Raw genomic sequence first — 27,911 nt, 5'->3', positions numbered from 1 at the left:
TGGACAACATCTTGGTATCATCAGCAAACAATTTGCATTTATTTACTTGGCAGATCATTAATGTATATAATAAACATTAAGGATCCAATAACAGAGCCTTGTGGCATGCCACTAAAAAATTTAACCCACTCAGAAACAACTTCACCCAGAACTATTCTTTGTCTCCTATTATTTTGAAAAACTTTCATCCATTTTAGAACTAAGCCATTAATACCATATGCATTTAATTTAGCAAAGAATCTCTTGTGAGGAACACTATCAAAAGCTTTAGCAAAGTTTAGCATTACTACATCAACAGGTCTTGACTTTATTTCTTCATGCAACACCATTTCTGTCAAAAGTCAAGAGTCTGTGTCTCAAGTCATTTGCTGACTTGAACTGATTTGGCAGTTGACTGGTTTCAAGTGATTCTCTAAATATAAGTTATTCTCTAAATATATATATATATATATATATATATATATATATATATATATATATATATATATATATATATATATATATATATATATATATATATATATATATATATGTATATATATATATATATATATATGTTTATTTAACATATATATTGTATTATATAATATAAATATATTTAAAATATATATATATGTTTATATAATATATATTATATAATATAAATATATTTATATATATAAATATATATAATATATATATATATATATATATATATATATATATATATATATATATATATATATATATATATATATATATATATATATATATATATATATATATATATATATGCTAAAATTATTATTTAAATATAATAAAGTAGTTTATAATTTTTTACAAATAGGCAGTGCAATCTTCTCGAAAAAGGTTTTTTATCAGAAGCGGCTGCCTTAAATGAACTTTATGACCATTACACAGCAGAGGCAAAGGAGAATATTTCAAGTGATTCAAATGTGCAAATGATGGTCTGCAGCAAAATTGAATCCTATTATGAAAGTGTTGTGAATAATTCACCTAGTGAACAAAGATCTTCAACAAAAAATTTACTACAATATCGACAAGATTTACTAAAGAAATTTATCAAATCAGTTTTATTAAAAAAAGTTAAAGAATGTCCTCATTGTACAATGATAAAACGAGATATAAGGTGCAAATTGCGTATACTTAACTAATATAATGTATAGATATTACTTTTTACTTTTAGGTAATGATTTAATTAACATATTTACTTGAAAAAAATGTTTTTTTTTTAAATTAAAGTTTATTTTATGTTGGTCTGTATATTACATTGGTTATTTTTTATTATTGGTCTGTGTTTTATGATTAACTTTATATAGGTCTGAATACAACATACGACTGTACTTTTCTTCAGCAAGTCAAAAGTCTATACAAAAAGCAATACTTGACCTTAAAAATTTAAAACCAGAAATAAAACCATCCAAAATAGAAGACAATTTTCTAGATGAAGAAGATGAAGAGGAACAGAATAATGATGATTTTGATGAAGATGATTATTGTCCCAAATTGCAAAATGGGAGAAAAAATAGTAATATTTAAATATATAATGATTTTTTTATGTTTTTATTAACTTCCTATCAAATCATTTTTCGTTAAAGTAATTTTTTAACAAATGTTTTATTTACTATATTTTAAATTTTATAAAAATTTTATTTAAATGTCAGAAAATTTGAATTTTTTAAAGTATAAAAACATTAGATAATGCAAAAATGTATAATTTTTTATACTTAAATATGTAATAGTACAGATTACTATAATACCAAAATCACAATACAACAATTGTTAAGCAGCAAGATTATAGAGGATATAAAATCATTATCTCCTATTTTAGTATATTTAAGGTAGAGGATATAAAATCAACTTGATGTTTTCTATTTTTATTATAATACACAGATATATTGCAAGTTTAATTAGATTATTTTTCAAATAACATTTAACATTTTTTAATTGTATTTGATGTTATATATTCTTTCTAGTTCCATCATGATTATTGAACACAACTTAATATCTTAACTAATCTGGCTTTATATAACTATAACAAAAAGGCAAATTATTTATTAAACAATAAATGATTTATATATAGTGAATTTTCATTTCAGCTTTTTGTTTTATACATTCAAAATTAAATTTTTATTTCTATAATTTTTTATTCCTATACTTTTAAATTCGTTAAAAGTTAATATAAAAAAAATTAATTAAAAAAATTATTTAAAGAATACTATAAAGTAAATTAGCTAAATAAGAGACTCCCCATAGATTCAACCTTTGCCAAGATTTTAAAAAAATATATAAAAAGAATACAAACAGGTCAAATGAACTATGAATAAAATAAAATAAAATTAATAAAACCTGTTTTAAGTTGAGTTATATAGTAATTTTATATAAAATGTTTTAAATCAAGTTTTTTCTGAAAATCTAAAAAAGCTGAATTTAATTTTTGATAACAACGAAAACCACTACATTGATATTTTATTCTAACTATAAAGTTTTACAATAATGGAAAGAAAAAAAAAAGAAAAACGACAACTGAATAAATTGACAATATGTCTGTATTTTCAGTTTTTTTTTATTTGTAAATAATTAATTTTTTATCAACATAAACGATAAAGAAATTTTAATTAATCTAAATTATTATAATAAAATAACTTTACAGTTTTGTTATTTCATCATCAGTTTCAAAATTGATGATGAAATACCAAAAGTATGTTTTGGTAATTAAAAGTTTTCTGTTTTCATAAATATTTCATAATAATTCAAGTGCAAGTAATAAACCATCTTTCATATACAAAATATGTTTTTTTTATAACCATGTATCTCTCTCAAGTATCTTTAATGATTAGTTGATGATTAAATAAATCATGAAAAATTCTTTTATAAAAATGTCTAATTGTAACATTCTTCCATATTGATACCTCGTAGTCATTTGTTTCTTCTATTTAATAAACATATATTTTATTTTAAGAAATTAAGTTATATTTAGAATTAACAAGAAATTCATCAATTGTCAAGGAGAACTCCAAAGAAAATGAAGATAGATACAATGAATATAAAAAACTTGGTTTAGAGGAATACATTACGCCAGATGAAGTGAAAAAACATCTGATTGAATTATGGAACACTGAGTATAGTGTTTTGAATGCATTATTTGGTTCGTTTAATTCTCCCTCATGCCAGAGTCGACAAACGTCTCCTGAGATGTTCTTTTTAGATGTAATTGCTGTTCCTCCTTCAAAATTTAGACCAGTAAGCTTCATTTTAAAAATTTAGACCAGTAAGCTTCATATTTTTATTTTATTATTTCAATTAATTCCAGTAAGATTTATATTTATGTATTTTTTTACTTTCAAGATTGAAAGTGAAAGTCTGCACCTCAGCATCGTGGCTACATAATATATATTTATAAACTGTAATATATATATATATATATATATATATATATATATATATATATATATATATATATATATATATATATATATATATATATATATATATATATACACGCACACACACTAGGGTAATGACTTTTATAAACCTTGTTTCCCTGTATTATAATTTGATGAGCTTTCATTTAAGATTAAATAAAATATTACATTCAAGGGGATTTGATAAAAAAACCTTGCGCACAAAATAATTTTAAGAGTTTTATTTATTAGCTTTTTGGCCTAATTTTTGAAGTCACTGTAAGCAGATATAAAATTGAACACAAACTGTAGAGTCACATACATACAACATTATATAGGATCATCAAACACACAAGAAATTCAAATATTCACGATTATGTCATTAGAGAGGACGAATCTCAGTGAAGGTTGTCCTTGTTGCGGCAGGAGTCATGCAATTCTTGCATAACTTTGATGGTACGCTTGCAGTACTGGTTGCTTCGGGCAATGTTGATTGGGGAGGCATCTGTTTTCCAGCGGGTTTTTAAGCAATTGAGAGCTTTTGTCTAGTCATTCAGAGCCTCAGATAGTTCTTTAGAATCTTCAACCATGGCCTGATATTCAAAGCCCTTAATGTTTTTGCCGTCAAAGTGTATGCTCCACTTCTCCAGATGAAGCGTGGTTACCAAGTGTTTCTTCACCTGAGCAGCTCTCGTGTAGATAGCCTTGAGGATTGCTGGTTGTCATGGGTTGGGATTTCCATGCCCTCACCAGAAAGCTGGCGGCACACCACTGCTGCTCTGTGGGACGACAGGTTTGAGCATGTAACAAGACGTTTTGCAATGCCTGTTGGGTTATGCTTCCTTTCGCTCATTGATGCTGCATTGTCATCCTCCCAAGGACTGTCTGTAATGTTCTCGGATGAGTCCGTGCTACTTTCGGAACAATCAGGTAGCGCTAAGCTGGTAAGTGTGGACACAGTCGCTTCTGTTGCACTCTTTCACTTGGATGATTCAAGAAATAATACAAGAATCTCTTTATACTTAAACTATAGAGAATGCACAATAATTAAAATAAGGCAATAATAATGTTGACACCAAATTAAGATAATTAAAACTCAACTACCGCTTTGAACACCTCGCTCATATACCAGTTTATAGCAGACTGCAAAACAGCTGAAGAAAATTTTAAAACTCTACAAAAGCTTCCTGAACAATTATGTCACCATGACATCACTGGCCTGGCTGACGGCGTACAATGTTATACGATGTTCTGGAAAATTCTATACATCTCTCTGCTACATAAATTATTCCACAAGTTGGTTTCATGACTTATGTTACATACTGTATATATATATATATATATATATATATATATATATATATATATATATATATATATATATATATATATATATATATATATTTATACAGTACATATAATATATATATATATAATATATATGTATATATATATATATATATATATATATATATATATATATATATATATATATATATATATATATATATATTGTATGTATATATACAGTATTGGACAAAACGAGTGCAACCAAATAATGCTAATTTAGTTTCTTTATATAATAGTGCTGCGTTTTTTCAATTTAGAGAAATAACTATGTAACTGTTTAGAGACAAAGTTCTTCAAGTTTTATTCATCACAAAGTTCATTATTTGTACACAAAAATTAATAAATTAATCAAAAATATTAAAAAAAGTTGATTTCCTTCTGGACAAAACAAGTGCTCCACAAAATGTTGACCAAGCTGTATTTCGCTATCAATATTTTGTGGCAATTCCTTTGTTGTCGATCACAGCCTTGCATCTTTGAGGCATAGATTCGATCAGGTGATCAATGAAACAATGGATTTGTTCAAACTGTTGCTCCATATTACGAACATCTTAACAATTAATTCTGCGATTGACGATCTCCCACAGGTTCTCGATAGGGTTGACATCCGGAGATTGAGGCGGCCAATCCATCACCGATAGGTGGTTGTCTTGAAACCACTACTTGACTACTTTTGCAGTGTGTTTCGGATCGTTGTCTTGCTGAAAAACTCATTTTTATTGGCATATTCTATTCAGCATGAGGTAACTTAACATCTTTCAGGATCTTTTTATACATGAAACGGTCCATTATTCATTGTCTCGATGTATTGGACCAAGAATGTTAGCAGAAAAACACTCCCATACTATTACATTGCCTCCACCATGCTTCACGGTCTTATGGCAGTAACGTAAATCAAGGCGTTTTCCAGCCGGTCGATGTACAGGGTAAATGCCATTGCTCCCAATGATGTTGAACTTCGATTTATCACTGAGCAGGACAGTTTGCCATTTCTGCACATTCCAGTCAATATGAGATGTAGCAAACAGGAGTCTTTTCTTCTGGTTTTTTAGTGAAATCAGCGGTTTCTTTGCAGGGCGTCGAGAAAACAATCCGGCTTCAACAGCACGTCGTCTAATTGTTCGGTCCGATACAGGCAGCTCTAATTGCTTTTGTATCTCAACTGATGATATCCAGGGATCCTTCTTGACGGATCTGACGATCATAGAATCCTCTCTAGAAGTGGTGGAACGTGGTCTTCCACCTTTGTTATCTGCTGCCAACTTCCCCGTAGAATGATATTTGGAACATAGTCTTGATACGGTCCATTTTTTCACGAATAATTTATCACAAATACTTTTTTGTGACATTCCACTTAGGTAATCGCCAATAATTTTCTTTCTTAGTTCCAATCCAAGACTGTCGGGAGCCATTTTTGCACTTGAAGTCATAAAAGTATTAAAAATAAATAATCACGCTTCTCAAGGCTTACCGTGTTACATTTACCTTGTGATGATACAATAATGCTCTGTGGAACACAACGTCTTGGTTGGATGTGGACTGTATTGATGTAATGAAACACTTGTTGTATTTCACTTCTTGTATTGATGTTCTTCGATAAAACACTTTGATAAAACTCACTTCGATAAACTGTCTTGATAATACTGACTGATTGGGTTCCATATATAGTCTCTTATATAGTAAAATGAACCAGTGTGAACCTGTTCTGGAAGATTCTAGATGCTTCTTTTCGATGCTTCTGGAAGCTTCTGGATGCGTCTGGATGCTTCTGAATGTTTCTGGATATTTCTGGATGCTACTGGATGCTTCCAGATGCTTCTTCTGGAAACTTCTGGATACTTCCTTTAATTATTAAAAAACTTCTGTGACGTTGACACGGACCAGACTTAAGAAAATGAAACAAACCAAAAAAGTTGCACTTGTTTTGTCCGCTGCAAAATGGCACTTGTCAACGAAATTCTGCCTGTGTGCTGTCACCTGTCAGCTGATTGCTCATGTCATGGCATGCTATGACTCCAGACTCCTGAACTGTTTGATGTGGTAGTATAGTTCGTTTTGTTTTTAAGACATGAAAAATTAGGAACACTTTTTAGCATTGTTCGATGTTGGTTGCAAATGTTTTGTCCGATACTGTATATATATATATATATATATATATATACATATATACATATATATATATATATATATATATATATATATATATATATATATATATATATATATATATATATATATATATATATGTATATATATATATATGCATGTATTTATGTATGTATGTATGTATGTATGTATACATATATAAACAGTGGGTTGCCAAATTATTAGGGACACTTTACTTTTTATGTAATTTTAAAGTATAAACTATTTTAATGAATAAATACGAATCTTGTAGTATTTTATTGTTTTTATTGTTAGGGAGCTTTATTTAGAATGTAAAACAACATAATTACTTATTCATAGCTATTTATTTTATATATATATATATATATATATACACATATATATATATATCTATTTCATTAAACCTATTTTATTAATTTGATTCTTATTTCATTTAAATCTAATATGTTGTTTTTATTTGCTTCTTATAATTTTATTTATTGAAAGTTTTAACCTGCATTATATTTATCTTGAAAATTATTTTTTTGTTTTATGTTTTTACATTTAGTTTAAAATTGAAATATTTACTGTATTAGGCGTCCTATACTTTTTAACTACTTAAAAGTTAAGAAACACTAAAAATGAGACTCACAGAGGCAGGTACCATTTTTGATGAAAAAAGAGCTTGTTTGTTGCCCAAAACTGGATAGCAACTCTTTTTGCACCACAATATTCCTAAACTTTTAGAAATCTTTACATAAGTGATTACTGCAAATAAAATTAGGCAAAGCTACAGTTAAGCTGTCTAAAATAATTTTATTTCATCGCCTAATGTGCTTTTGTATGGAGAGCTTTCATATGCTCAAAGTGGTAACTTTTAAATAAAAACATAAAGAATATTTATTGGCTTTAGTACATCAACATCTTATAGCCTGATGCTACAAGGGAGTGCTGCTACATCTATTATCTCATAGCCAGCTGCTACAAGGGAGTGTTGCTCCGTCAACTATCTTATCGCCAGCTTCTACAAGAAAGTGCTGCTACATTGACTGAGGATTTGGCATAGGGCAGCAATCTTTTTTTCTTTTATTTCAATTAAAATTTTAAATGTTTAAAAATTCTCCACTAATGAGAGTGCAACAAGCGAAAAAATAAAATTATTTTAGACCGCTAAACTGTAGCTTTACCTAAAATTACAGTGTATTTGTCAAAAATTTTGTATTTTTTACCTAGGTTTATACATAGTTCTCATTGCCCTGTATGACAATGATTTTGTGGTTTAAATTACACAGTCTTGAATAAAAAAAGTAAAAAATAAATTCTGGCATTCTGACCTGAAATATTATTATTCCGGCCAGAACTGCAATGACCTAAAAGTCACAAATTCAGGCCGGAATGGAATTCTGGTACATCCCTAGTTATTGTTTACTTTATAACAAAATTTGTTTTGACAAACCATGAAAAGTAAAAAGCAAATAAAATTTAAAAATTATTTATTTTTATTTAAATAAAGATTCGAAAAGTAGATTCTAGACTATTAATTATAATCCAACTAGTAATTTTTACTCCAATGATTAATGTTTACTACTCATTTTAAGATTTTGACTTCAGTTATTTTGTTCTACCTAAATTTCAGAAAATATTAGCTGAAAAGAAATTGTGCCTAAATGCAATGAATTTTTAAGAATTGTATTTAAGTAGGATAAGATATGATAAATAAAGTATTGTCATATTTTAATAAATAAATTTACTAACATAAATATGACAACATCTGAATGTGGCATTCCCTCGACTAGACATTCACATGTGATATGAAATCCATTTAGAACTGTACAACATTTTTTAATTATCCATAAAATCCAATATCCATTCAGTCTGCCTGAGTGTATGCAGAATTAATACATCTAATGTAAGCAGAACAGATAGTTATCTAATACCACATAGAAAGTTGTCCAAAGCCTTTGAAAATTCTTCCAGAGGCAATTTTTACATGACCCAGTCAAAGACATTAAATGTTTTAAAGTAGCTCTAAAGTGCTTTTAAAATAGTTTTAAAGTGCTTCTGTTTTAAAGGGTTATAAAACAGTATCAAAGTTGATTTGACTAGTTTAAATTTTGCTGAGTTTAAATTTGCGGATCATTTGTAAAATTTGTCTTATTTCTTGTTATTTCTTTGTAATATTTAAAGCAGTGACCTCAAACTTGATTTTGAACAGTCTGTATGTTTTCTGTTTCAATTATTATATTTATTGTTTTGCATAGTACAGTCCTATTTTTTTTTTATTCAGAGTTGTCAATATTAAAATTTTCAAATTATCTTTATAATTCCAACACCAGGTTGATCAACTAGTTTGATTGATCAAGTTTGGTTACATGATCTTTTGTTGTTTAACTAGTTTACAGTCACTTTTTAGAATTGTAGACTGGTACTGAAAACTCTAGACCATACTAGTACTGAAAAAAAAAGTGTTTTTGAATCTGTAAATTATTAGGTGAGATTTGGTGACCTCAAAATCATGACTAAAAAATAATACTAGATAAAGGCTTGTGAAAACACAAGCTTTTATCTAGTTTTTAAATATTTAAGATTTGTAACAGTTTGAAGTTAGGAAATAGTCTGATAGTTGTCATATATATATATATATATATATATATATATATATATATATATATATATATATATATATATATATATATATATATATTATATATATATATATATATATATATATATTTATATATATATATATATATATATATATATATATATATATATATATATATATATATATATATATATATATATATATTCTGATTCACTCTCAATAAGGCTGCAAGCAACCATTATTATAGAGTTATAGAGCAAGGAAACGGTTGACTGAAAACTTAAAAAATTAAAGGTTGTCTGAGTTAGGAAAACATAAAGATGGGAATCCTAAATGGTCGAAGTGCAGGGAAAAAAACTAGTCAAATAAAAGTTTTTAGAACAGGTAGGGACAGATACTGTAAAAGAATGAGGCTGTAAAAGAATGCTGATTGACGAGTCAAGCAAGAATGAGTTTTGGTTGATAGAACTAGAGATGATGGCTCCTTTGAGCAGCGATCATGATGGTATTTGTAGAAAAGAGAAAAAGATGTAACCTTATGACGATGTGATATAAGCTCAAGCTTAGCAGATACAGCAGGTCTAATTACATTTACAATGGGTTTTTGGGCCTTGTGTAAAAGAGAAAGAGCATCATTAAAAGAACCAGCCCTAATATGAAAACAGTATTCCATACAGTGACAAATAGAAGAATGTAAGAGAATGTAATCAGGAGAGAGAAAATAGCAAGTGCAATAAAGAGAAGCAACCTTAGCATATCCTAATTTAGCAATTCATTTTATATATGTATATTTGAGGTTCGAATCTTTTATCTAGTAAAAAATGCAGGGGGCATCAAGATAAACCTACACTTGAAAGTGTAGAAGTGAAAAGCAAGTATCTAAATATCTTGATGACTTGTTTTTTTACCTTAAACTCCGTTTTATTTAAAACATTTTGAGTAGAATTCCTTCAACTTATAAAGTATTAATTTTATAAATATTCATTCAAAAATTCTAAGCTAAATAAAATTGTTTTGAATTATTCTTGTCTAGAATGAATAAAATTAAAACTTTGATCTTTCTTTTTTTATCACACAAAATCTTTTAAATAAAATTAGAAATTACTTATGATTTATTTAATCATGCAACGGATATGTATCTAAGGACACAGTTTTCTAATATATTCTGTGTGATTCAATTCTTAAAATGTCTTATAACCCTAAACCTGAATGTAGAGGCACTCCTCACAATGTTCTATCTAGATAGTCAGATGTATGTACTAAAACCCTAGCAGCTCCCTTTCTTTAACTGTTTGCTTAAGTTAGACAGCAAACCCTTCTAAGTTGTGGTCAGAAAATGCAAAACATTTTAATAGAGCTTGCTAAGTTTTTCTCATTTGTCGGTGGCAGTGTTTTTTTTTCATTCCAAATCTATTGGTTGGTATTGGTTGTTCAGCAAAATAGTTTGCAGTATTTAGTCAAATACCAAAGAGTAAAAAAAGGCAGCCAAATAGGCAAAATACCGTATATTCACTGAATTTAAATGTCATCTCTAGTAATAACTGTTAAAATGTAGTAAAAACTATTTTAGACATTTCAAATATGCCCAAAATTATTTAAAATTTATTTAAGAAGACTTATCAAGTTTTTTAATATTTTATACAATTATCTTCCATTGTTTGATAATTATAAATAAAATATTTTATTTAACCTTTCATTTTGAATATATTTTATTGGAATATTTTTATCAATATAAGTGTTTATTACACGGTTATTACCTAACCTGTTGCCTGGGTAACTTTAAAATTTTTTCATACCCACTACTTAAGTAATTTTTTGAAACTACCCAGGTAATTTAAAGTAGTTTAAGATTTTGTAAATTTTGTAAAAATTATTTTTGTTAATGATTTTAATTAGTGGAGGACTTTGAATGAAAATCAAGAATAATGATAATGTTTAACCTCAAAATGATTAGTTCTTTGGGAAAAAAGATAAAAATCTTTATTTTTAGATTGCAAAATACAATGAAGTAGTTTTATTATATGATAGGAAGAGATAGTTAAGCTCACAAACAAGTAAAAGTAGCAATGTTCTTAGTTAAAGTAGCAATGATCCATTTTAGTGAGATTATGATTTTCTGATAAAGACTTTAAAAAACTATTACAATTACAACAATTATAACAATTCTCTTGCTTTTATTGAAATGAGTGTGAAATATTTATGCAAAAAAAATGCATTTTAAAAAGATCTTTTACTTGCAGAAAATGTCATTTAGTTTACTGCTAAGAAGCTAAGAGAGCAAAGGAAGTCTTGCTCTCTTAGGTTCTTAACAGAGTAAGAAAAAGATTGGGTGGCGATTCCCTTTATGCATTAATCTTATTAGGTTTTCAAAATCTTGTTATAAAAATGTTTTAAGATAACCTTTGCATTTTGCATCCTTGGTTACTATAATATTAAAATAAAGTAATTGATAAAGTTATAGGGGTATTACCCAGGTATCTATCTGGGTATTACCCCTATAATTAATGCAAATAATACTCAGGTAGTTACTCAAGTTTTTTCTTCCCACCCATTAGGCACAAGTTGTGTTTAAAATGTTTTAATTATGTGTTAAAATGTATTAATATGTTTTTTAAACGTCTAAAGTATGTCTTGTGCCCACTAGGAAATAACACTGGTACAAATATTCATAAATAGTAATAGTAATAAAATCGATCATGGCATTTTCCTATGTGAAATTGTCATTTCCCCTCTTCATTTATATTTTAAACTAAAAGATCTTATCACAGTAAAATCTTATTTATTTACTTAGTAAATTATGGTATTTTACTACTTGGAAAAATATTTTACAACTTTTGTCATTATCTGATATAAATTGTATTTTACAATGTGAGCAATATTTAATTAATATTTTTGCAACAGAATAAATAAACGCATGCATTGACTGATTTAAATAGGGAGAACACGCAGGTATTGTACATACATTGAGGAAAGGGTTAGGATTAAATTTGGCATTAAGATTGGCTACTGTAACCCAAACTCTGAGTTGATGTATGTACACTTCTTGCATGTTCTCCTTATTAAGGTCAGCTAATGTATGTACACTGCTTGTATTTTCTTCCTATTCAAATCAGTCAATGTATGTACAAAAAAAACAACAAAATGACAAAATGAAAAATAATGAAGAAACAAAGAAATAAAATAAAAAAAATTTAGAAAGGTAAATGAAAGACAGGCAAGCAAAAGTAAGGTTTTAAAATGTTTTTTTTTCTTTTCTTTTGACATTGTTTTAATATTAATGTTTTTAATAGATGTCATATAGAGATGAAAAAAAGTTTGAAAATCCTGAAACAGAAAACATGTGCAAGATACTCTGGAACTGCAAGTTTATACATGAACTTTTAAACCGTTTGAAGTTACCAACAGATGATAAACCATATGTGCCAGTTGCTTTTGTTTCTACAAGTGTCTCCCAGGTTATTTTTTATGATTAATTTTTTAAAGTTTTATTTTGCTTCTAGGATATTTTTATTTTTGACTGAAAATTTCCCAAACATAGGAGTATTATATGATAATAACTTAATATTAGCAATAACTAGTAATATTAACAGAGTAATATGTTATTATATTATATGAAATTAACTTAGTAATATCAACAGAGTAATATGTTATTATATTATATGATATTGTTAATTATATGGTACTGATAGTAGTCATTATATGATGTTGATAATAATTATATGACAATGATGGTACTTATATTATATCGATAATATTTATATGATATTGATAGTTGATATTGTTAATTTTTTAATTTAATTGTTGAAGGTAAAACATTAAATGTAAACCGGGTAATTTTTATTTCTCAAGAGGAAAAAAATTTTATTATAAGCTATACTAAGTATATAATGAATTACAATTCTAAAATGAATGTGATTTTTATTTTTCAGAAAAAAAATTACATTTGAATTTTTATCATGTAAAATATATTATAATTATTGTTTATTACAACATGTTTCAATATATAAAAATGTAAATTCAAAAAAATATACAGTAGTTTATAATTAAAAATCAAAAATAAGTAAAACTATGCTTTTAGTTTTAGGATCAATTTTTAGTTTTTAGTAGGCATGGTTGGCACAGCATAGCTGGATTTACTTAACTTTAAAAATTATTAGTAAATGATTTTTTTTTAGTCGAAGCGAAAGGTCATACCTGGTAGTTCTCACAAGGAACAGCTTCAAAATGCTTGGGAGGAACTGCAAAGCTCTGTTAATACTCTAATGGATAACACATTAAACAAATTGGACAATAAAAACATACCTGGTATTCGTCAGGTATTAATATATTTTCATTTTTTTTCGCATTAGTTTTGTTCAATTCCAATTTGAACATTTTTTTGTAAAATTACCCTGCTTCAATTCCTTTATAAATCATTGAATCATCAATAGTACATCCAATCTAAAATGTTCATACACCCAATTTAAAAATTTAACCATTATACACTCAATTTAAAAATTAAAGTTTGCAACAAAACTTTTCTTAAATCAAAAACTTTTGAATTTTAGTAATTTATTTACTTTTTTATCAGTTTTGATTGTTATTTACTATTCTAATTAGTTTTTTGAATTTGATTTTTAAATGTTGTTATATTTTTGTATTCGTAAAATAGTTATTCATCTATACATATGTAAACTTATCACAATGTTGTATTCAATAATTTGAGCTATGAATACATAACTTCAATCAATAAAATGACTGAAAAATGGGACCCTTGTGATAGCTTTATTGGTTTATATTGTTTTTTTAGAGTAGAAAACTGTGCTAAAAATGATTGCTTTGTCTGTTTTGTGTCAAATGTTTTTATTTTTTTCAAAATTAGTTAATAATGTAAAACGTTTGTATGTTTTAATAGTTTTACATTTAATATTTTTTTTGTTTTGTTTTGTTTTGTAATAAAGCTGTTACTGTATTAATACAGCTAGTGTGATTTACACACTGAAATATAAGTTGCTTTATTTATAGTTCTTTTGTTGGTGTTTGTCAAGTTTGTTTTTAAACTGATTTAAGCTATGAGAATTTATTACTTCCACCCGCAATTTATTCCATGCCGTTGCTGCTCGATTATGTAGATAATTTTGTCTAGAAGTACTTTTAGTAAATTCAGCTTGATATCTAAAGTTGCGTTCACATGTCTGAATCTGTTTTTTTATATTTATTTGCTCCAAGAAACCATATCCATGTAAAGTTAGATTTATACTATCTATTTTATTGATGATTTAAAAATATGTATCAAGTCACCTCTTAAATGCCAAGTTAAAAGTTTTTTTAAATTTCAACTTAGTTGCTTGTCTCTGTACTCGTTCCAATATAGATGTATCTCCGTTAAGGTAATGAGACCATATAGCGATACTGTATTCAAGATGTGGGCAGACAAGTGTAGTATAAAAAACTTTAAACATTTGTTTATCTATATAAATAAAGGTACGCTTTATCATACTAAGTGCTCGATTTTCCTTTAGACGCAGAGCGAATTGCGTGTGATTAACACTTAAGATTTGCTAAGAAATTAATACCTAGATCTTTTTCACATATAGACTTTTTTAAAGTTATTAAGTTGTCATTATTAGAATCGGGTATGAAGTACTCGTGCTTTGGATTGTTTTTCTCAATATGCATAATATGACTTTTTTCAGTTAAACCTGATAAGCCATTTTTTGACCATTCATAATCATCTTGATAATCATCTTGAAGCTGGTATAGAGTTGTAAATTTGGTTGATGATTTTAGTAACATCAGCAACTAATATTCTGGTCATTAAAAATTTGTTGTGAGTTTTTTCGCTTCCTCTTAAATTATATTCTTACTATACATTTGAATTTATATTATTTGAATTTACTTGACCAAATTTTGAAAAAAATTTGCTTTAAATAAGGGAAGTTCGAAAAATAACAAATCTTTTAAAAGTAGTTGCACACCCTTACCTTAAAGTAAAAAAAAACAGTTACATTTTTAAGCATATATTTCAATGATAATATTGATATTCATACTATATAAAAATAATGACAATATTTAAAGTCTACATAAGGTTATTTACAGTCTACATAAGATTATTTACAATCTACATAAGGTTATTTACAGTCTGCGGAAGATTATTACAGTCTACATAAGATTTAAAGCTTAAGGTTATGAAAAATATTTTTATAATTCACATTCAAACCTGTCGATAATCAACAATGGATTTTCTTAACTTAGAGAATTTTTTTTCCACTTTTCCTTCCATGTTGTTACTACTATTCTTATTAAAAAATTTTTTAAAATGACCATTTAGTTTAATATTAAAATCAAAATATTCAATAGTAATTTGTCAATACTAAACCTAATAATATCAGAAGTAATTGAAAATAAAATAAATACAGTTGGTAGCCTCCTAATCGATGGGCTGTGTACAGGAAGTGGCGTTTGATGGTAAAAATGATAAACTATTATCATCTAGTACTGAAACCTCTGGTTTCATCTGTCATTATTTTTGGCTTGAAATAAAAATTAAAACTTGAGGAAAATTTCATTAACCTTTCTATCCAACCTTGTAACTATCTGTTTGATTCAAATTTACTATAGTAGGTTGTTATAAGATAAAAAGATGCTTTGAAATCAATATTTTATTTATATGACAAAAAATACGCCCAAAAATCCTTTACAAACACATGGTTTTTTGAAATATGTGAGTTAAATAAAAAACGTTTTTTCTAAAGGTTTACTTGTGAATCTTTAAGAAAAATTTGTTTGACCTATTAAATGATCTTTCAAATTATAGAAGTTTAAGTTACATAAGTTCAACTGTAATTTAGTACAAAAAAACTACACACACACACACACACACACACACACACACACACACACACACACACACACACACACACACACACACACACACACACACACACACACTCACACACACTCATTCACTCACTCACTTACTCACTCTTACTCACACACTTATATTATTTTTTAGTTACTTGAGAAAAAAGAAGGTTTATTTAGAAAGAATATGATGGGAAAGCGAGTAAATTTTGCTTGTCGCTCAGTTATATCACCTGACCCATTCATCAACATGGATGAAGTTGGCATACCTTTGGTACAATTGTTTGTTAAATTTATTTAAAAAATTTTTAAATAATTTTTATTTTATTTTTTAATGCAATTATCTTTCAGGTATTTGCCAAAAAACTGACATATGTCCAACCAGTAACTACATGGAATCTTTCAAAATTAAAACAAATGGTTATTAATGGGCCAAACAGATGGCCAGGGTATGATTTTAATTTAACATGTGATTATTTGTTTTGTTTTTTTGCCTTTTTGGAGTAATTTTTGAATGAATCATTTAAATATGTTTTCATTAATTTTTGCAGAGCAACCATGGTTGAATACGAAGATGGGCGTAAAACTATACTATCAGATGATGAATATGAACGGAGAGCTGTTGCAAAACAGCTTTTAAGTTCATCTCATGAAAACAATTTAAAAATTGGACGCACTAAAAATTATCAAAGTAAAAAGGTAAATAAATGAAAAATACTTTCTTATGTTAATTTTTTTCTTATGCTTTCAATAAGATATTAAGATTCTATATATATATTTATAAAATGATATTAAGATTCTATTATATATATATATATATATATATATATAATATATATATATATATATATATATATATAACTATTGTAAAAATTTATAACTATAGTTATTAATTTGCCATGACTCTTAACTCCCCCTCCCTCCCTTCATAGCTTGCTAAAATTTATGCTATAGTTTAATAATCCACCAAAACTGGTATTAAAATCAAACTGGTATTAAAGTCAAAAGTTTTATTTTGTTGAGAGTTTATTGCAGAAAAGTTCCTATAAGAAAAGCCTAATAGATAGAGCTAATTTCTTTGACATACCAAGCTCCCTGTTACCCGTTATATAGTCTTAATAAAAGGTTAAAATTTTACTAAACCCTTTAATTTTAAAAAACGCCTGGGGAAATACCACACAATTGCCATCTTTGTCAGAGATACTTATGTTAAGTGTTTACGTAATCAATTTAGTAAATCTGTGCATCTTAAAACATTAAAGAGGCAATTTTCTTTCTTAAAGTAGGAAGATGTTAAATTCAGACTTTTTACCTTGAAATAAATAAGAGTTCTAATAAGTTCTAAGTATGTAAAAAAAGTGCACATAATAATTTTTTTTTGCTCTTAAAGCAATATTTGATTGAATTGTTTTCTATTGCTTACTAAAAAAATATTGAAGTAAATGTTGAGTATAGAAATAGAGTTCGATAGAGGATAGATAAATAGCTGGATAAATATAGAAAGAGAGGCCAGTGTGGAAAAAACTCGCCTAGATCTGTATTTTAATGGTCCTGACAGCTAGTTTATAATATTTAGAGTTTTGTTTGAAATTTGTGTTGATTGCTTAGCATGAATGAGTAAATTATAAAGTAATTCTCTAGAGATGAAAGGAGAGAATTCTTGAATATTAAAATAGATGCAGTAATGTTTGTCAATATAATATCAGTTTAAGTAATATCAATTTACTGAATCACTATTATGCCATTATTAAAAGTATTTTAATATTAATTTTTTTTGAGATTTTGTGTTCTAGGATTTTTTTTTAATGCTTTTTTAATTTTTGTTATTTTTGTATTTTAAATTTTACCAACATGCAGGTTTTTAAAAGTAATTAATAATCGATAATTGTATAAGTTGATTTAACATGCATGGTTTTGTACATAATTAATAATTGAGATAATTGAATAAGTTAATTTATCAATAGTTTATCAATCTAGTTTTAGAAAAACAATTTTTTGAGGTTTTTAAATTTTTTTTATATAAATAGGGTTTTACATTTAAATGTATATTATTTATTTGAGACATCACTCATTGGATTGTTCTATATAAATTACTCTTTAGGAGTTGTACTTGTTCTGTTGTACAAGTTCAGATTTTCTGCTTCTTTTATTTATTTCTACTTTAGTTTGAGATGTTAATGAAATCTTTTGTATTTTTAAATATTATATAAAGTATATTACTTAATTTTGAAAATGTTTCTATTTTTTTAGGTTTATCGACATCTGATTGATGGTGATGTTTTGCTATTAAACAGACAACCAACTCTTCATAGGCCTAGTATCATGGCTCATAAAGTTAGTTATTTTTTTTTTATAATGTCATATTTTTCTAACTTTATTGAAAGACTAGCAATGTATATTATATTCAATATCTCATGGTTTTTACCCTTATAGTATATTAGCTTAATATTATAGTTTTATATTTATTTAGAAATCAGTATAATTATTTGGGTCTCTAAATAGTTATAGAGAAAATCCTCTAATATTTTTTTAGTTTTATTTTAATTTTAAGTTTTTTAAATTTTGATTTATTTAAAATTTATTTTCTTTATCATCCTTGCATTTTTTTCTTCTCTTAAAAATTTTATGAAAAGTTAAGAAAGGTTATATCCATGAAAAGTTTTGACTTTGATTGGTTTAGACTTTTTAAGTAATTTGATTTGAACCATTTTATTAAATAAGACTTAATAAGTTAGAAATTTTGTTATCAATCTTTTATGTTACTTGTTTATTTCCTGAATTTTCTTTGCAAATGTTATTTTTTCTTTTTGACAGGCAAAGGTTCTTACTAATGAGAGAACACTTCGGATGCATTATGCAAATTGTAAATCTTATAATGCAGATTTTGATGGTGATGAGATGAATGCCCACTTTCCTCAAAATGAGCTTGGAAGGTCAGAGGCATACAATTTAGGTATTATATAGGAGTTTTTATATATTAAATAAATATGAGCTGGATTTATATATGTATAAAATATTTAAATACATGTATGTATAAAATTATCATGTGTCATTAAATTTAATATTGTGAAGAAAAAGATAAGGTTTTGTTTTAGTTAGTACCCACTATAATTATCTAAGTCCAAAGGATGGTAAACCTTTAGCTGGATTAATTCAAGATCATATAGTGTCAGGTGTTTGGATGACATCAAGAGATAAATTCTTCAAGCGGTATTTCATAAAAACTAATTTAACTATCTTTTATTAATTATTTTTTATTTCTCTTTGTTTAAATTTTTTTTTTAATCTCTTTGAAATAAAAGTTGTTCTTCTTAAAGTCTATATCAGATTTTTTTTTTAACACAGAGATGAATACCAGCAATTGATTTTCAATGCACTGATTGACAGTCCAAATAAAATCAAAACTCTTCCTCCGTGTATTATAAAACCAGTTCCATTGTGGTCAGGAAAGCAGGTTGTTATTGCTTCAACTTCTGTTATTTATAGTTAATTATTTTAGGCAGAGTTGTTACGACATAATATGTCTGGCAGATCTGTCGACATATTTTCAGACATATTTTCTGCCGACATAAAATATGTCCCACATATTTTCGATTGACATATTTTGACATAATTTTATGTCTGAATTATTTTCTGCTGACATAAAATATGTCAGACATATTTTCTATCGACATATTTTGACATAATTTTATGTCTGAATTATTTTCTGCTGACATAAAATATGTCAGACATATTTTCTGTCGACATATTTTGACATAATTTTATGTCTGAATGATTTTCTGCTGACATAAAATATGTCAGACATATTTTCTGTCGACTTATTTTGACATAATTTTATGTCTGAATGATTTTCTGCTGACATAAAATATGTCAGACATATTTTCTGTGAAATATTTTGACATAATTTTATGTCTGAATTATTTTCTGCTGACGTAAAATATGTCAGACATATTTTAAAATCTCTATGAAAATACGCTTCTTTTGAGACTCAGGTTGACATACTTTTGAACAACTTCTTTTTCGACAATATTAGGGACTTTTCCCCAAATTCTAAAGATTTGAACCCAAATATCTTTACAACTTGACGTAATGGTAAAAAATGAGTTGCATATTTGAAATCAAAATAAGAAATCCTACATAAAAAACAAATTGTTTTTTTGGCACCAGAAAAAATTTTTGTTTTTGTTGACCTGTGTTATGCTTCATAAAACTTTTATTTTAAATCCTATAAGCAAATATCTTTTGTTTCATAAAGGTCTTTTTCTGCCCTTTTTAGCGATGTATCATTTGATAGTATTGAGTCAATACTATCAAATGATACATCGCTAAAAATAATTTGTCAATACTATTGTCAAAGTATTTTTAGCGATGTATCATTTGAGAGTATCGACTAGTATTGATGCATCATTTGATAGTATTTGATAGTATTTAATAGTATTTGATAGTATTGATTAGTATGGATTAGTATTGGCGATTTCCCTTATTAGAATGTAAAAACCATCTTAAGCTGAGTTTTTATTACTGAAAATGGTTTTTATTAATATGACTAAACTTAAAATTATTCTCTTGATTAAAATAATATTTAAAAAAAAACATTTTTAGTTATTTTTAACTAATAGTTGATTCATTCAATAAATTATTCTCCATTTTTGACTTTAAATCGTAAGGAAAACGAAAAAAATAATTATTCCAATATATATTTCACTCAAAACATTTTATGCAAGTTTATGGCAGTTAATTATGCTGTTATAATGCAATTGTCAATTATTTTATTGTTAAATAAATCATAACTATTATAACTAAAAGTATATTATTCGTAATTAGTTATAAATTATTACCGGTTAGTCTTCTTAATATGAATTTAATGAGCTGAATATAACTTTTGTGAAATATTTCAAATTCTTCAGCTTAAATAAATTTAATTTGGCACGAATTTTGTGAAATTCTGTGAAACGTTTTTTCATAGAATCTTTTGAATTCAATTTTTCATAATGAGATCTTTTTCAGGATCAACTAGTAATTAAAAATAACTGAAAAAGTTTTTTTTTTATTATTATTTTAATCAAAGAAGTAATTTTAAGTTTTGTCATACTAATGAAAACCACTTTCAGTAATAAAAACTCCGCTTGAGATGGTTTTTACATTCTAATAAGGGAAAGCGCCAATACTAATCAATACTATCAAATACTATCAAATGATGCCTCAATACTAGTCAATATTAGTCAATACTATCAAATGTCAATATTAGTCAATACTATCAATGTCAATATTAGTCATAATCAATAAATAAGTCATAATCAATAAATAAGTCAATAAATGCCAATATTAGTCAATACTATCAAATGATACATCGCTAAAAAGGGCAGAAAAAGACCTTTATGAAACAACTGATGTTTGCTTATAGGGTTTAAAGTAAAAGTTTTATAAAGCACAATTGATTGCAAAAACGCAACAAATTTGTTAAACTATTTTCACTTAACTCTGTAAATTAAGTTGAAATGCGCAATAAATTTGTTAGATTGATTTTTTCTTCAAGAATATCAAACAGCAAATAATTCAGATATAAAATTATGTCAAAATATGTCGATAGAAAATATGTCTGACATATTTTATGTTAGCAGAAAATAATTCAGACATAAAATTATGACAAAATATGTCGACAGAAAATATGTCTGACATATTTTATGTCAGCAGAAAATCATTCAGACATAAAATTATGTCAAAATATGTCCACAGAAAATGTGTCTGACATATTTTATGTCAGCAGAAAATAATTCAGACATAAAATTATGTCAAAATATGTCGATAGAAATTATGTCTGACATATTTTATGTCAGCAGAAAATAATTCAGACATAAAAATATGTCAAAATATGTCGATAGAAAATATGTGGGACATATTTTATGTCGGCAGAAAATGTCTCAGACATATTTGACAGATAACAACCCTGATTTTAGGGGAAAAAAATATAATAAATTCATTCATTAATGTTGTCATTTGTAATGTAAATTAATTGATTTAAAAAATAATGTTTGCTTTTCAAATTGAATTAAAAAGTAATATACTGAAATGAAAAACTCTTTTTTTATTACATAAAGTATTTCAAAACAAACAATTTAATCAATATTTTGATTTCATTTTATGTATTAAACATTTAAATAAAAAATATTTATAAAGATGCATTGTATAGTCACATGTTGTTTTTTTAAGATATACTTTCAATATGGCTTTTGTTGAATCAAAAATAGAAATTTTTGATTCAGCAAAAGTTCTATTTTTTTAATTGATAAAAAAATGCATTTTTTTTGTCTTATATTATTAAAGAATTCTAAAGTGATCTGGAAATGTTGCAAAGTTTCCACCAATGACGACATTAATTTGATTTGTTTTTGTTATTTTGTTCCATTGTGTATTTTGATTTTTTTCTGATTTTTTCCATTACCCAAATTTGTTGTTACACATCAACTCAATATTTCTTTGTATTAGTTATGTTTACCTTTTTTGACATTCTAACCTAAAAAAGTAAAAAAATGAGTAGAAACTATTTTTAAAGTAACATTTGTTATAAAGAATTAACAAAGAGTATTCTGTGGAAGCAAGTCCTGAAGCAAATGTGTGAAGTCTACAAAGTATACATCGACATACCTGTTCAAAATTAGGACAAGTTCTGGGCAACACATTTCACTAGCAAATATTGCAAGAGAACTTTTAAAGGTGAAGTTGAATAATTGCTTTTCGCTTGAATGTGCTTTATTTTGTAATTGCCAACTTTACATCTCAAAGAGGATTACACAAACAATGAGATATTGCTGAAGTATTAAAACTAGGGATGAGAGGTCATTGGAGACTTCAAAATGGTGTCATTCTTATTCCTTATGTTTCATAAAATTTTACTTTGTTTACTCTGAGACACTCAGGCACACTATCACAGAAAGGACACATTGGACCAAGTTTTCTGTGGGCAAGAACAATTTGAAGTGGGAGCCACTGATAAAAGCTCAGAAAATATTTATGCCACAACTGCATCTTGTGAATAAGACAGAGAAATTGGCTTGGATTGTCTGTCATTCCTGCTAAGGCTTGTATACATATATATATATATATATATATATATATATATATATATATATATATATATATATATATATATATATATATATATACACACACACACACATACATACATATATATATATATCGCAAAATTAAATGTTTATGACCCCCTATCCCCTCATCCATGGTGCTGCTTTGCGGTAATAGAGGAAGGGGATGGGGGAGGGGGAGGGGTTGCGCTTACATTAGTGTAAAATTGCATTTTTTGTACTTTAGTTTGTAATTGTTATTTTTTTTAAACATATTATATCTCATATTTAAAATTATCTTATAATTTTCTTCTTTGGGGGAGTTTGAAATAGTGTAAATTATTGTTATAATAGTTTAAAGGTAAATTTACTGTGATGTACTTTATCCATTTAGTAAATCAACCTAAATATAACTTTAAAATAATATTGGCTTTTTCTCAGAGATTTAAAGTAGTTTAAATTTAAAAGCACTTTATGTTGAATAAAATCTCCGCGCAAGCGAGCAAAGCACAATTCTTCTATTCAAAAGATAAATTTAATATAAATACAAAAAAAAATTTGATATAAATACAAAAAGATAAATGCAAAGCAAATACTTCTATTCAAAAGATAAATTTAACGTGACGTACTTTAGGACCCCTAATAAAAAGCTTAGACAAAAACATTACTTTTAAGAATGGCCAAAAAAATGCTAAATTAGGGGGGAAAAATTAACAAAAAGGAACAAAAAAATTGCGAAAATATTTTTTAAAGAAAAAACTAATCGTGAAAAGCAATTGCAATTGCGATACGCTTAATTCGAGCCCTGTATATATATATATATATATATATATATATATATTTTTTTATTTTTTTTTTTTTTTTTTTAGATTATTCACCTCCCCAAGGCCCGAGGGGGGCCACTACAGTCGAGGAGGTTACTCATTTTTTTTTTTTTTTTTTTTTTTTTTAGTCGTTATTCGTGGTGCAACCCTCTCTCAACTCTTTAACTCCGAAACACGAACCTGGCCGAGCAAGGCCGCTGCGCAGAGAAATTAAGTTGAGCGCGGTACTTCCAGGGACGTGGTGGGAGTCGAACTCCGAACCTCTCGCTTACAAAGCGAGCGCTCTTACCACTACACCACTACCGCATATATATATATATATATATATATATATATATATATATATATATATATAATATATATATATATATATATATATATATATATATATATATATATATATATATATACCGCATATATATATATATATATATATATATATATATATATATATATGTATGTATGTATGTATATATATACATACAGCTGTTCTAGTTATGATCTGTTTTAGATTCTAGACCTACATTTTAAGAACCTACTGTTTTTGATTCTAGACCTATGATTTAAGGTGACTTAAGGTGCACATTGAATTTCTGAAATTTCTTAATTACTATCTTTATTGTCAAATTTGTTTTATGAATTATCGAACAAATATCAAATAAATTTCAAATTAACAAATAAAACAGTTTTTTATCAGAGAAAGTAACAAAGATCTGTTGAAATGTTATCTGTTGATATTTATGATCTATTCAGAAGCTTTGATCATTTTTGGTTTAATACCGTCAACTTTACAGGGTCCTTTGTACAAGTTGACTTTGAAATATTGACTTTCAAACAATGTTGATTTACATTGGTGATGGTGTAAATTAGGATTAACTTGATACAAAATTTGTGTTACACTTGTTATGTCTGTCAGACTGACAAATAGACTTAATTGTTTTTACAATATTAATGAAGGACACTCATTTCAAACCTTTAAGAAGAGTGGCCATTTGTTATTACTAACACAGATCTCTCACCATTTTTCTCTTAACTTGCTATCATAAAATTTATATAAGTCAAGAAAAGAAATGTGATATTGTAGTTTGTTTTGTAGAATGTTCTGCAGTTGATATAAGTTGATTGCGTGTATTGCTCTTAATGCGTTAGATGAAAGCTTTCAGTATAAGTGATGGTTGTTTTAAGTTTTTAATCTTATTTTTTGTCAAAATTGAATGATGTGTTTTATTTTCACCAATTTTAGCACCATCTAAAATGCAATTTATAGTTCTCGATCAACATTATATCCACCTTGTTTAATCAGATTGTAACCTCAACAGATTTGCAAAAACATTTTGTTTCAGTTCTATTTTGTCTCTGTAAGAAGCAACTTGCTATTTTTGTCTCAACCTAAGACCTCAACCTCTTTTTATTATAGTTCAACTGCAAGATTAAAAATCATTTTCAATAAATTAAATTAAAGTTTTTTGTATACTTTAAAAATTCTTATCTGCACTTAAAGGTTCAATAAACCTACATTATAAAGTATAGCTCAAAATCTGAATGGCATTTATATAATCTATTTACATGAGTTTAACATAAAACAACTAAGAAATTATCACACAAAATTTCATCAGAAATAAGAAACTGGTTCTAAAGTTATTGCTATAAAATAAAATGTACACTTAGTAGTTTCACATAGTAAATTAGGCTTTATTTTGCTTTGTTGTGATTGATTGCAAAGTGTATGTGCTATTACTATTACCAGATAAATTAAATGATCGTTAGAGATGTTCAAATTCTGAAGATGAGCTTTCAGTTATTGAAACAAAAATGTATAGATATTCAAATAATTGTCTATATTTTAAGGTACAAATACCTGTAGTAAAAATTGTTTAATGTGCAAAACATGTTTTAATGTGCAAACATGTTTAATGTGCAAACATGTTTTAGTGTGCAAACATGTTTAATGTGCAAACATATTTTAGTGTGCAAACATGTTTAATGTGCAAACATGTTTAATGTGCAACTATGTTTAAGGTGCAAACATGTTTAATGTGCAAACATGTTTTAATTTAATCTGGAAAATGATTAACTGTTGGCAAAATATAGAAAGACTGAAAAAGACTGAATACTGAACTTTTAAAACTAAAAAACAGTTCCTATTTTTTAAAATAAAGTAATAAATATTGACTTCATTATTCGCTATTAACTTCAGTATATGCCTTCAAAAATATACAATTGTACAATTTTTTTATTTTTGCACTATTCTGGATGTCCCAAATGTCCTTCGAAATTGATTAGTCAATTATTCAGTTTTTATTTGTTTAATTTTAGATTTTTTCTTCTGTATTATTAAACATCATACCTGATGGATTGATACCATTAAACATGACTGGAAACAAAGCGAAGTTGACAGATTCTGTATGTAACTGTTTTTATTTACCCTAATAAAAACTTATTATCTAATAACTAACTTATTACTTTTATAAGACATCTTTCAATCATAACTACTGATGCAGATGGTGTAGGATTTAAATCATGTTTATTTATAACTTATTTCCCACTTTTCTTGCTTTCAGAATTGGGCAAAAGACAATAAAGTACTTGGGTGTTCTGATAAAGATCCTTTCTTAACAGAGGCTCAAGTATGCTTCTAAGATTTTTTTAAATAATAAAGAATATTTTTTTGTTTTTTTTTTGTATAATAATGTTGTTTTCTGTATAATAATTTTTAATTTGAAATATGAAAAGGTTATAATTCGAGGTGGAGAGTTGATGACTGGAATATTAGATAAAACTCAATATGGTTCTACACAATTTGGACTTGTGCATTGCGTTTATGAGGTATGGTAATATTTTTAAAAAAGTTCAAAAATCTTTTTTTTTTTTAATCTTAAAAAAAAAAAATTGTAATAAAAAAAATTACCTTTGAAATAAATTTTTTATTTTTTTTTAATTATAAAAATGAATGTATTTGTGCAGCAAAAGCAAAATCTATCATTTTTATACAAAATAAAATTTATGAAATTTTTATACAAATTTGCTTTCTTTGAGACCCAGAGAAATTCATTTTTAAAAATCTTTTTTTGATAGCATTGCAGATTTGTAAAATGTTAAAGGGTCTTAAGCAACCTTTAAAAATAATTTTTTCAAGTCAATTTTAAAAATCCAATGACACACTGTAAATGTTTTGTAGGGTTTTGATTGAATATTCTTTTGAGCATGTTTACTTCAGTGTTGAATCTCTTTGATTGTAACATTTTGTTCTGGTTTAATTTAAATAATACCTTACATTTTTTTTTTAGTTATATGGTGGAAAGATATCTGGATTACTTTTATCTGTATTAGCAAGGCTATTTACAGCCTATCTTCAACATACTGGGTTTTCTTTGGGGATTGAGGATATTCTTGTTTTTCCAAAATCTGATGCCAAGCGTAAGGAAATAATTGAGGAAGGAAAGAGATGTGGTGATGAAAGTGCAATGGAGGCTTTGAATGTAAAAGAGAGGTTTCTTCTATTCTTTTAAGTTTTATGATTTTTTCATTTTTTGTTTGTTAAACTTATCATTTTTTTATATTCGTATTTGTTTATTTTTATTTATTAGTATTCTTATATAAAAATAGTTTATATTTCTATTTATGTTGGAGATATTTAAAATGCATTCCTTAAAAAAGGGAAAGGGAAAAATGAGGAAATAAGTTTAGAAAATTATTG

At 26.6% G+C, this 27,911-nt stretch overlaps 1 protein-coding gene across 2 annotated transcripts in view; it reads left to right on the top strand.

Annotated features, from left to right (window-relative positions):
* The window catches only part of LOC100211313 (DNA-directed RNA polymerase I subunit RPA1), an 81,996-nt gene that overhangs the window by 8,161 nt on the left and 45,924 nt on the right, over positions 1–27,911 (top strand). For both annotated transcript variants that reach the window (XM_065792775.1, XM_065792774.1), the window contains exons 2-17: positions 827–1,129; positions 1,320–1,528; positions 2,981–3,243; positions 12,756–12,920; positions 13,641–13,781; positions 16,460–16,582; positions 16,660–16,757; positions 16,860–17,007; positions 18,559–18,642; positions 19,123–19,261; positions 19,404–19,518; positions 19,654–19,762; positions 26,531–26,617; positions 26,776–26,841; positions 26,948–27,040; positions 27,502–27,704. In XM_065792775.1, coding sequence (XP_065648847.1) covers positions 827–1,129; positions 1,320–1,528; positions 2,981–3,243; positions 12,756–12,920; positions 13,641–13,781; positions 16,460–16,582; positions 16,660–16,757; positions 16,860–17,007; positions 18,559–18,642; positions 19,123–19,261; positions 19,404–19,518; positions 19,654–19,762; positions 26,531–26,617; positions 26,776–26,841; positions 26,948–27,040; positions 27,502–27,704 — 2,346 coding nt within the window. The remainder of the gene's footprint in view (positions 1–826; positions 1,130–1,319; positions 1,529–2,980; positions 3,244–12,755; positions 12,921–13,640; positions 13,782–16,459; positions 16,583–16,659; positions 16,758–16,859; positions 17,008–18,558; positions 18,643–19,122; positions 19,262–19,403; positions 19,519–19,653; positions 19,763–26,530; positions 26,618–26,775; positions 26,842–26,947; positions 27,041–27,501; positions 27,705–27,911) is intronic.

The sequence above is a fragment of the Hydra vulgaris genome, chromosome 03, assembly GCF_038396675.1.
Source record: "Hydra vulgaris chromosome 03, alternate assembly HydraT2T_AEP".
Lineage (NCBI taxonomy): Eukaryota > Metazoa > Cnidaria > Hydrozoa > Anthoathecata > Hydridae > Hydra > Hydra vulgaris.
This window is presented reverse-complemented; position numbering and strand designations above follow the sequence as displayed.